Source organism: Penaeus japonicus, unplaced genomic scaffold (assembly GCF_977035675.1).
Source record: "Penaeus japonicus unplaced genomic scaffold, GWHDUDI00000001_assembly GWHDUDI00000001, whole genome shotgun sequence".
Classification (NCBI taxonomy): Eukaryota; Metazoa; Arthropoda; class Malacostraca; order Decapoda; family Penaeidae; genus Penaeus; species Penaeus japonicus.
In genome coordinates, this window is record NW_028234403.1 from 45,508,172 (window position 1) to 45,520,671 (window position 12,500).

The 12,500-nt window shown below is 43.9% G+C and overlaps 1 protein-coding gene across 3 annotated transcripts in view; it reads left to right on the plus strand.

The window, feature by feature from the left end:
• ChT (choline transporter) overlaps positions 1-12,500 on the plus strand; it is a 72,039-nt gene that overhangs the window by 59,093 nt on the left and 446 nt on the right. For all 3 annotated transcript variants that reach the window (XM_043034484.2, XM_043034483.2, XM_086541615.1), the window contains 6 exons: positions 7,441-7,590; positions 7,850-7,979; positions 8,524-8,750; positions 9,547-9,650; positions 10,069-10,236; positions 10,738-12,500. The exon at positions 10,738-12,500 is cut by the window's right edge. In XM_043034484.2, the coding sequence (XP_042890418.2) occupies positions 7,441-7,590; positions 7,850-7,979; positions 8,524-8,750; positions 9,547-9,650; positions 10,069-10,236; positions 10,738-11,170 (1,212 nt within the window). In that variant the 3' untranslated portion in view covers positions 11,171-12,500. The remainder of the gene's footprint in view (positions 1-7,440; positions 7,591-7,849; positions 7,980-8,523; positions 8,751-9,546; positions 9,651-10,068; positions 10,237-10,737) is intronic.

Here is a 12,500-nt window from a genome sequence, read left to right on the forward strand (position 1 = left end):
GGCACTGCCTGACACTCTCATAAAACACATACCATCTGAGGCACTCCTATCAGGCACTCTCAAGCCCGTCCAGGCACCTTTTTGAAGTTGCCAATTACTGTAACGAGACACTTCTGTGAGCCGGAGAAGGAGTGTGTGTAACGAGAGTAAAAAGAGTAATTGACTAACAATACTTCGAAGTTGAATGCTCGGAGAAACGAGATGGAAAATAAACGCCGGCAAAACGCCACAAAATGCTATACCTATATTTTCATCTGGTTTATTATACATCAACAAGAAACGCTGCAGAGGCTTTTTGCGTCTATGAATAAGGAAAAATTGTAATGCATGAAAGAGCCGAAATTGGTACAATTTTGGGATTAAATTGCCCCGGCTTGATTTAGCCTTGTTTTTATTTTCACATAAGGTTTATCTTGGAAAAGGAAATGGCCAATATTTCGTCTTTATCACGAAGCGTCGATGGTTCTTGTCTGTGAAGCGAACCATTAGACATTTTTTAAAGTAAGTTTACCGTTTGATCAACAACCATGCTTTTACTTGATATATGCATACACACACACACAAAAAAAGAAAAGATGGAGAGTGTGAGAGAGAGAGATAGGGAGAGAGGGAGAGATAAATAGATAGATAGATAGATAGAGAGAGAGAGAAAAAAAGATAGATAGAGAGAGAGAAAAAAAAAGATAGATAGATAGAGAGAGAAAAAAACAAAACAACAACAACTATAGAAGGAGAGAGAGAGAGAGAGAGAGAGAGAGAGAGAGAGAGAGAGAGAGAGAGAGAGAGAGAGAGAGAGAGAGAGAGAGAGAGAGAGAGAGAGAGAGAGAGAAAACGACAGAAGGAGAGAGAGAGAGAGAGAGAGCACACACGCTAAGGGTAAGCCTAAGACAAGTTCAATGGGTCGAGACGCATCTGGAGCGCTTTAGCTGGTGTGAGCTTAATCAAATTATCTACGAGTGAACCAGGTGGTGGAGAGGAGACGGAGAGGAAACCAGATAATGCTGCGAAGTCTATGAAGGCACACACTAACATACACAGGGAAATATTGCTATAACGATGACCCGGTGAAATTATCAGGGAGACTATACTAATCTTCTGGATTTCTCTTGTTTTCTAGATGTTTCTCGCTATTTTTATGTTCTTTTGTTTTGCTTCGTAACGTTTTCTATGTCTGTTTAATTGATTTCTACTCTCTTTTCTATTTTATTCTCTTTTCTATTTCTGTGTTGTTTTCCTCGCGTTTTCTTTCCTATTTCACGATCGCATTTTCTGTATTGTTTTCTTCGCGTTTTCTTTCCTATTTCGCGATTGCATTTTCTTTCTTATTTACCTCGCATTTCCTTTCTTATTTTACAATCGCATTTTCTGTATTGTGTTCCTCGCGATTTCTTTCCCATTTCGCGATTGCATTTTCTGTATTGTTTTCTTTACTCTTCGCGTTTTTTTTTATAAGCTTGACGATCTCGTCCCAGGAGGCCAATATAAGTAATGGCTGTTAAACACTAGATATTTTATAAACTTAACTACACCGCCCGCGGTAAAAACACGGGCGTTCATTTGTCTTTGATGAAGAGGGTGTGGCTCTGAGTCTGGGCTATGTGCTTACATTTACCTGATTGCTTTTCTTCAATGTAATCTGACGTTTGCGTGAATATGCTGTAAACATCGCATATGGTTGACCTTACAGTAAACTCGGAATACATACACAAACACACACACAAACACATACACACACAAACACATACATACACACACACACACACACACACACACACACACACACACACACACACACACACACACACACACACACTCTCTCTCTCTCTCTCTCTCTCTCTCTCTCTCTCTCTCTCTCTCTCTCTCTCTCTCTCTCTCTCTCTCTCTCTCTCTCTCTCTCTCTCACTCTCTCTCTTTCTCTCTCTCTCTCTCTTTAGGAATACACCACACAAGCCGACGCACATCCGCACACCTAAAAAACAAAAAAACATCATAAAGACGCACATGATTCACACCCACGTCAAGAGATAAGTATCCTTTTCATAGAATTATATACCATGTTAATACGATTATAAATGCCATGAATAACATCCCTACGCACAACACATACTGATACTCTTACCTAGCTTGAAAAACACATGGTTTCACAATCACAAAGGAAGCGTAGATGAAAAGTGAATGGAATTGCAGTGATCATTGTTGCTCCGTGATTTCTGGTTCTGTATCAACTGCCATATTAATTATTAATTGTTATCGTATTTAGAGATGCGTACGTTCATTTATATTGTGTTATTGGGCACTAATACTTTTGCATAATTGATTATTGATTATTATAATCAAAATAATCATAAATTTAAAATATAATATTATATATATATATATATATATATTATAATAATATATATATATATTATATATATTATATATTATAATATATATATAGTGATCAAGTGTGAAGAGTGAAAGAAAAAGTGGTGAAAGAGAGAAGAGATATAGATAGATAGAGAGATAGAATAATATAGATAGATAGATAGAGATAGATAGATAGAGAATAGATATATCCTAAATTCTATATATCCATCCACATCTACACCCAAAACCAACCCCCCCCCCCCCCCCCCCCCCCTCTCCCCCCCCCCCCCCTCGCCCTCAATGCGATGCCGCCGCCGCCCGCTGCAGCCCCGCCCAAAAACCAAAGAAAAGAAAAAGTCGGTTTTTTGAAGAGAGACAAGACATCTCCGCTGGAACCCTGTGTTTGTTTGCGTGATCTGCTCTGCTTCTCTGCTTGAGTGAAAAAAAAAAAAGTGTGTTAGTAATTGATAAGATAATGAACTGGAATGAGATTGAGGGATGTGAAAGGAGGAGATGAAGAAGAAGGAAAAAAGGAGCAGAGAAAAGAAAATGAAGAATGAGAATATTAGTCGAGACATTAATTAATTAATGGATCTATTTGGTTGATTGTGATTCGATACACATTAATTTAAATCGGATATCAAATCATAAACTTATTGAATATAATCGCAATAATGACAAAGGAATAAGAGAGAGAGAGAAAAAAAAAACATAAGGGGAAAAATATATAAACTGTAAATAAAATTTGTCTACTACGACATGTAAAGTTATACATTAAAGAAAATTCAATATGCCGTAAATACCTTATGCTGTTGACAACACGATAAGAGACTCCTAGAAATAGATTACTCTAAATAATCCTTTAAATCTACATACCCTCGTTGATGTTCAAGTCAAAGAGCTTACCATGTTTTGAAGTTTATTTCAGCTAACTCAATCAGGCAGATCACAGAGGGAGTGGCTGTTTGAAAATCCCAGTGAAGTCACGTAACCTTGTTATGTTTGTCCTTTATGTAGTCTATCCATGCTGATCGTCTGAATGTTGACCTCATAGATTCAGAGAGAGGAAGGAAGACGGAGAGGGAGGGAGAGAGAGAGAGAGAGAGAGAGAGAGAGAGAGAGAGAGAGAGAGAGAGAGAGAGAGAGAGAGAGAGAGAGAGAGGGAGAGAGAGAGAGAGGGGAGAGAGAGAGAGAGAGAGAGAGAGAGAGGAGAGAGAGAGAGAGGGAGAGAGAGAGAGAGAGAGAGAGAGAGAGAGAGAGAGAGAGAGAGAGAGAGAGAGAGGGAGAGAGAGAGAGAGAGAGGGGGAGAGAGAGGGAGAGAGAGAGGAGAGAGAGAGAGAGAGGGAGAGAGAGGGAGAGAGAGAGAGAGAGAGAGAGAGAGAGAGAGAGAGAGAGAGAGAGAGAGAGAGAGAGAGAGAGGAAGAGAGAGAGAGAGAGAGAGAGAAGGAGAGAGAGAGAGAGAGAGAGAGAGAGAGAGAGAGAGAGAGAGAGAGAGAAGGAGAGAGAGAGAGAGAGGGAGAGGGAGAGGGAGAGAGAGAAGAGATAGATAAAGAGAGAAGAGATAGAGACAGATAGATAGATAGAGTCAGATAAATAGATAGATAGATAGATAGATAGAGAGAGAGAGAGAGAGAGAGAGAGAGAGAGAGAAAGAGAGAGAAAATGTTCAACAAACCATAAATACAAAAGTCTTTCAGAACATAATTTAGTGTCGTGGCAGATGTTCAAAAAATCACTAGGCGCGCTTTGGGGAATTCCTTTGTTCACAGAATAGCTGTGCACTTATTTAGTAAATAAGGTGATAGAACATTGATATAATAAATCCTGAAAATATTAAAGAACAAAACAGAACATCTCTTCATTTTTCTTCGGATTTTTACGAAATCGGCATTTCAAAAGATTTAAAGGAATTTTTTTCACCTTGATTGTGTAATATTATTGTTGTTCATATCGATTGCACTTGTTTATTATCTTTCTCGAAGTAATTTTCTATCAAACTTGTGCCGACACGAACTTAGCTTGCAAAGGGCGTGCCAGCGCATGACACGTGCAAGACATCAATTTTTCTTCATGATTACACATCAAAGGTATGTCAGTTATAGCATGCAATTATTAATCCTTGCGATTATAATGATATACTGACACATGATAAAAACACTGACAGGTCGGCAGGACGGACAAAAATAGCTTCATATTCCCAAGTGTCCTTCTCTCCTTCTACCCCCACCTCCCTACCCCCTGCCCCCCTACCATCCGTCCTACTCTTGTTTCGTCTCTCCTCCCTCGTCCCCCCTACTCACTTATGCCCCCCTCCCTCCCCTCTGGCCCTCCCCCCCTCTCACGTCCAGTCCCTCCCTCATCGTCTCCGCTTCCACCTTCTCACCTCCGACCCCTCTTCTCCGCCCTCCCTCGCCCCCTCGTCCTCCTCCTCTCCTCCTCCCCTCCTCCCCTCCTCCCCCTGCCCTTTGGCGTGTGATTGATAGACCTTCCGTTGTTCCCTTTTGGGACGGAAGCCACTTTGGGTCAGTGAGTGTGGACGGAGGGAGGGGAGGGGGTAAGAGACGGAGAAGGGAGAGGGACAATGGACGGAGAGGGGGAGGGGGAAGGGAGGAGAGGACGGGGAAGTGGACGAGAAAGAGGGGGGCAAGGATAAGGAGGAGGAGGAGGAGGAGGAGGAGGAGGAGGAGGAGGAGGAGGAGGAGGAGGAGGAGGTTGAAATGGAGATAGGTAGAGGAGGAGGGAGGTTGGAGGAGGAGGAGGAGATAGAATGGAGGTAGGTGAACGACGGAGTTTAGAGGAAGAAGTGGAGAAGGAGGTAGGTGGAAAAGGAGGAGGTAGAAGTGGAGGAGAAGGAGCAGGGAGGTTGGAGGAAGATGAGGGAGAGGTAGAGGATAAAGAGCAGGAAGAAATGAAGGATGATGATGAAGAGTAGAGGGAAGAAGCGAAGGGAGGGGGGAGGGGGTGGAAAGAATAAACGGGGACGAGAATGAGAGGCAGAAGTGAAGGTAAAGGAGAAGATCGATACTTTTTTCATACACAATCCAAGATTTGTCTTCTCCTCCCCACACTCAAGAAAAAGAAAAAGAGAAAGAAAAAAAGAAAAAAAAAGAGAGAAAGAAAAAAGATTCACAGTCACAGCAATCTCAATACCTCACCCCCCCCCATTCCCTATTCCTCCTATCTGTCAATCCTCCCCTCCCTTCTTCTCTATTCCCCATCCCCTCTTCCTCCCCTCACCTCTCCCCCTCCTTCCACTACCCTCTCCCCCCTGTCTCCCCTCCCCTCTCCCCCACCCTCACCTCCCCTCTCCCCACCCTCAACCCCTCTCCCACTCCCTCCCTTCCCCTCTCCCTCTCCCCTTTCCTCCCTTCCCCTCTCCCTCTCCCCCACCCCCACCCCCTCTCCCCCTCCCTCCTTTCCCTTCTCCCTCTCCCTCCCCTCGCCTCCCCCACTCCCTTCCCGGCAGGTGTGACCGGTAAATAGCACAGGAACGCACGATACTCACCGATCAATTGAGCTTTCTTGTTTATTCATATGTGTGGAACGAATCGATATTTCCACTCACGCAAGTGGGAGGGAGTGGGGTGCGGGTGGGGGTGGGGTAGGGGTAGGGTAGGGATGGGGTGGGGTAGCGGTGAGGGAGAGCATGAGTGGGAGGTACAAACAGATTGTTTAATAGAATGAAATGCAGAGTGGGAGAGAGAGAGTGAGTGAGTGAGCGAGTAAGTGAGTGAGTAAGTGAGTGACTGAGAGTGAGAGAGAAAGAGAGATAGATAGATAGATAGATAGATAGATAGAGAGAGAGAGAGAGAGAGAGAGAGAGAGAGATGACATCTTTCTCTTTCACATACACACTTAAATACGACAAAGAAAGAAAAGAAAAGTGATCTTGAAAAACAAAAATAATAAAAAAGACTACGTCACATACTCAGACCCGAATCCACAAGCATTCACCAGCCGTAACCCATTTATCCAGAATCGAAGCAGACAGATGGATAGATAATAGACGAGAAAAGGGATGCGACAATAGCCCGCCGACCGTAAACAATGACGTAACTCAGAGCTTGGGTGACTGGCTCGGAACCTGTCACTGACTGTTCCTCTGGGAAGGTTACGCGACCCACGACACTCGCGACTGGACAGTCTCGCCATCAGGGGTTATTGTTTGTCTATATCTATCTGATTGCGGGCGGTGATGGGGAGGGGTGGTGGGGTGGAGGGGTGGAGGGGTGGAAGGGTAGAGGGGTGGAGGGGTGGTGGGGTGGTGGGGTGGAGGGGTGGAGGGGTGGTGGGGTGGAGGGGTGGAGGGGTGGTGGGGTGGAGGGGTGGAGGGGTGGAGGGGTGGAGGGGTGGTGGGGTGGAGGGGTGGAAGGGTAGAGGGGTGGAGGGGTGGTGGGGTGGAGGGGTGGAGGGGTAGATGGGTGGTGGGGTGGAGGGGTGGAGGGATTGAGACGGAGGAGTAGGATACAGGAGGAGGTGGGGAGGTGATTCCTCTTCCTCCTTTTTTTATTATTAAAAAAAAATGTTGAATAATTCGACTCACAAAAATTAAAACGAAATAAAAAAAAAGGAAAACAAGAAATCAAACGGTGTTTTTCAGGTCTTCAAATATACACGGACTAAAAGGTATTTAATGTCGGTATTGTAAGTGTTCATGTATTTAAGCTACAAATGCATGAGAGAATAGCACGCACGCTGAGTAGGTATTTTTGTACAGTGTTCATTAGTAATGGCGAAGAGCTTCGGAGGTCCTAGAGGAACAATATTTTTAAGTATATCAAAAGACATGTGATTATATAAGTTTGCTCTGAAAGACAATGATGATTTCATAACAATTTAGGATTTTGTTGTCGTTTATTGTTACCAATATATGAGTACATGCATACCTACATATAAATCAACACGCACACGCACGCACACTTACACACACACACACACACACACACACACACACACACACACACAGCATACCTGACACACAAACAGCCCTCCCTACATCCCATATACCAATTCCACAAACATACCAATACCGAACCGACGCCCAGTCACCCCTCCCCCCCCAACTAACACCTCGCCCCGTGATTCCCGCAGTGGCTGTGCATTCCCTTCGCCTGGAACCACGAAGCTGTAGGGGACGTGATGAACATGGAGGACGACTGGATAGGCGAAGTCCCCAGCGACCAGTACGGGATGTACCTCGACTACTGCCTTCTGCTCGTCTTCGGTGGCATCCCCTGGCAGGTGAGAGGGACCGGAGGATGTGCCAGACGGAGTGCCTGGTATCCTTCGATTATGTGTATGCCCATTGTATAGAGAGAGTTGAAGAGAGTGTCATATGTATATATCAAACTCCCTGTTTTTTTTTTTTTAGAGTGTCTTTAAGGACTCATTTTGATTGTATTTTATTTTCTTTCTTGGTGTGTTTCTAAACTCTGTGTGAATAGATTTGGAAAGCCTTTGAGAGCTCCTTCTGATTTGTTTTTTCTTTTTTTTCTTCCAGGTGTATTTCCAGCGTGTGCTTTCCAGCAAGTCGGGCCACAAGGCACAGCTGCTCTCTTACGTAGCGGCGTTCGGTTGCCTCATCATGGCAGTGCCACCTGTGATGATCGGTGCCATTGCTAAAGCTACATGTGAGTCTTATGTGATTGTATAGAGTGAAAAGGACAAGGGAAAATAGGGAAACTAATATCAACTAATATTATTGATATAGATTTATACTGAAAGTTAATGATAGGCAGCTTTAAAAAATACGATAATGACAATGAAAAGTGATCAGAAATGGATAGACTTATGAGATAAAGGGTAACAATATGTGTCTCTCGAGATACATTGTAAAAGGTTTGTGTCAATGTTTCTTTTGAATAACAAACGACCTTTGTTTTCTTCTAAGACCAACCCTTATCAAGATATGACTCCACATAGTTTTCTCCATCTCCCTTGCTCATATTACCTGTGACCCTTGTTGTTCTATGAGACACCCTCCACTTTCTTTGACACTTTGCCGTTCGAATTGACACCCTTCCATTTCTATTAGACACGCTTCATTCCCTCCATTGCCGTTCTATTAGACACCCTCCATTTTGCTTTATTACACACTTGCCCATTTCCTATAAAAAAACCTCGTCGTTGCCATCGTTGACTCTCCCTTTCCCCGACTCCCCGCCCACCCACCAGCATGGAACGAGACCGGGTTCGAGTGCGAGGCCCCCGACATCTGCATCACCAGCGAACACACGGCCATGATCCTGCCGCTGGTCATCCAGTACCTCACGCCCAGTTTCGTCTCCTTCATCGGCCTGGGCGCTATCTCCGCCGCCGTCATGAGCAGCGCCGATTCGTCTGTGCTCTCCGCCGCTTCCATGTTTTCGAGAAACATCTGGAAACTCATTTTCCGCCAGAATGTGAGTATGAGAGAAGGTCCAGGGGGAAGGGGAAGGGGGAGGGGGGTTGGAAGGGAGGAAGGAAAGGGAAGGAGGATAGGAAGGAAAGATACAAGATGAGGATTAGGAATATGGAAATGAGGATAGGCAGAGAAAGTGAGAAGTGCGAGGAGTGAGAAAAAAAAGTGAAAAAGAATGAGAAAATTGTGGAGATTAACTAGATAATAGGGATAGCTAGAATAAGGATAAAGTGGAAGAAAAGAGTTTAGAAAGAGAGAAAGGCAGAGAAGCTCTTAGAGACAGAGAAAGGAAAGAAAATAAAACAGAAAGAAAGGAATAGAATGATATGGAAGAAGGGGACAAAGTCGGATCGTAAATGGAAATGAGACCCTGAATATTCTGGCCTTTCGTGTGGGGTTAGAGAGAGAGGGGGGGGGGGGTAAGGGGGTGATAGGGGTGGGGTGTGTGTAAACAGTATCGGGTGTCAAAGCAAAGGAAACCGAAACACAAAGAGAATGACAAGGGCACTCGATAAAGCAAATAAAGATGAATAATTGGAAGAGAAAAAGAGGGGAAAAAGAACAGAGAGAGAGAGAGAGAGAGAGAGAGAGAGAGAGAGAGAGAGAGAGAGAGAGAGAGAGAGAGAGAGAGAGAGAGAGAGAGAGAGAGAGAGAGAGAGAGAGAGAGAGAGAGAGAGAGAAAGAGAGAGAGAAAGAGAGAGAGAGAGAGAGAGAGAGAGAGAGAGAGAGAGAGAGAGAGAGAGAGAGAGAGAGAGAGAGATAATAATGACGATGTTGTTTCTCTTGTGTTCCGACAGGCTAGCGAGACCGAAGTGATTTGGGTGATGAAGTTCGCCATCTTTATTGTGGGTTTCTTGGCCACAACACTTGCCCTAACGATCCCATCTATCTATGGACTCTGGTGAGTAGTTTGCCTTCTGTCTCTTGGCATATGCACACACACACACACACACACACACACACACACACACGCACTCACTCATACATAAAAAACACACACACATAAAATACACACACACACATAAAACAAACACACACACACACACTCACTCATACATATACATAAAACACACACACACACACATTCACTCATACATATACATAAAACACACACACACAAGCCCACAAGGCACACAAACACATCGCCCCCTGCTTTCCAACACACAAACCTTCACCCCACCCATTCCCCACCAAAAAAAAAAAAAAAAAAAAAAAGAAAAAAAAAAAAAAAAAAAACTCCCACCAATTCAAACCAAACAAACCTCACATAACCAACCCTAAAGCCATACCCACGCAAACCTCTTCCTTCTCCCCGACAGGTACTTATCCTCCGACCTCGTGTACGTCATCCTGTTCCCCCAACTCCTGATGGTGGTCCACTTCAAAGACCACTGCAACCTCTACGGCTCGCTGGGGGCCTATATCGTGGGTCTGCTCGTCCGTGTCTTGGGAGGAGAGCACATGATTGGGATTCCACCTCTAATCAAGTAAGAACCGATATAGGGATTGGGAAATTTGGGATGGATGCGGGTCTCGGGTCTGTGCGGTCGAGTCTTTTTTTTTGGGTGAATGTGAAGGCGCTTGTGACTGTTATGATTGTTATTGTTGTTTTCATTGTTTTGTCATTCGTTTTTGTTATTGGTCTTACTATCATTATTGTTATCATCATTAATGTTAACATAATTTTTGTTATCATTATTGTTATCATCATTAATGTTAACATCATTAATGTTATCATCGCTATGGTTTTCATTATCATCAGTATCATTATCATCATTACTTTTATCGTAAGTAATTGTTATCGTTATTGCAATCAATATCATCATAATCCACAATCACCATCACCATCAGTTTCCATCACTTCTGTTACTACCCTTATTATTCCATTAATCATTATCATCACCGTCATCATCACCTTCACGAGTGCCAGCCTCCACCTTCACCGAGAGCAGGGTGATCACCGCGCGTCTCGCCTGTGTCCCTTGCAGGTACCCGATGTTCGACGAGGCCACCAACACGCAGCTCTTCCCCTTCCGAACCCTGGCCATGATCTTGTCCGGCCTCACGCTGGTGTTCTTCTCGTGGTTCTCCAAGTGGGTGTTCTTCTCGGGTAGGCTGGCTCCCAAGTACGACTTCCTTCGCTGCGTCGTCAACATCCCCGAGGACGTGCAGACGGTCGGCGATCCGCACGAGGGCGAGATGACGGTCATGGCGTGTCACACGGTGGTCAAGTACAACGCCACGGACGAGATGAACGGACGCGTCAACCCGGCGCTCAGCCTCGGCTCCGACAGCGACGAGGACATGCCGGCGCCCACGACCGCGACGCCCGACGGCAAAGTCAAGAAGCGCCTGGTGGGTGAGATCATCTCCCCGCCGCCCATCACGTCGCCGAAGAAGCAGGACCAGACCAAGCTGTGAGGAGGGTAAAGTGTGCTTCAGCGTCTAAGGAAAGAACCAAAAACAAACAAACAAACATATGAAAAACATTAACCAAAAACAGACAAGTGAAAAAACAATAACAACAAAACATAACAAACATGAAACAAAGAAGGCAATAAATGTGACCCAATGCAAATGATGATCCTTTTTAGTACACATGTCTAGCGTGGCGTGACTTGAAGACTATGAAGTAGTTAGGAAAGCTGCATTTGTCCCCTCCCCTCATTGTCTGGTAAGCAAATGTAGATGAAATTAGCTCAGTTTTTAGATCTAAGATAAAAAAAAAACAATGTACTCAGATCTGCATTGGGAAGACCTCTGAAGATCACAGACCAATAGAAAAAGAAGAATGAAGAAGAGACTTACCCTGATAGATCTACTTAGACAAAATGTCCCGTGCCTAGTTAGTTCCACCTATCTGACAGATTTGGTGAAAGTCCCTGGATTAATAAAGATCGATGTCTGTAGCTCCTAATACCACACGCTATGTCTCGTAATCCGCTAGCTACACTTCTTTCGCTCATGAACAATTAACTTCTCTCAAATTCCTCACATATTTTCTTCCTCGCCTCCTCTCCCAATCTCTTTCGAAATCGTTTCTCGGTTAAAACTTGAAGAACGAAGAAAATATAGAGGAAGAAAAACAAACCACATCACGTTCTTGTTTTTTGTAGAACACTTTCCCTTCCTATCAAAAGATAATTTAAACTCAGTTATGACCAGAATCCTTTACTGAAGGAGGACAGTACATTCGAAATACGAGTCTTCTTATTCTCCTTTATCCTCCTCGTCATCTTCCTAATTTTCAGTATTCTTACAATAAAAACAAACCAACACCAAAAAAGGTTACAAATTCCTTTGAGCGATGAGGGTGCGTAGTAGTTAAACGCTGGTTATTTTTGTCGTGAAACAAAGGAACATGAGATGAAATTAACCGTTTTTGTAGTGGTCGCTTCGACGGTTGGCTTCGTGAGTAGCGTAGCATGCATAGATTAAAAAAGAGATAAGGAGTAAAGAATGAAAGAAAAAGAAAGAGCGCAATTTGTCAATGTAAAATTGTGAAAGAAACATGATTCATTTTTTAAGGTTGTATTATGCGTCTAGTCAAAATTTAAACGTTAAGGTGTACAAACTCATACATGCTGACCAATGAGCGCACAGCGTCGGTTTGCTTACGGGCCAATCAGAGGGTTGCTCTCGTGAGGACCAATTTATTATTTTTTTTCCCTTTCTTTTCCTTTAGTTTCCAGTGACGCGACGAGCGTAAAATAGTTACATATATTTCCATAATATTGCGGGTAGAAAGAAA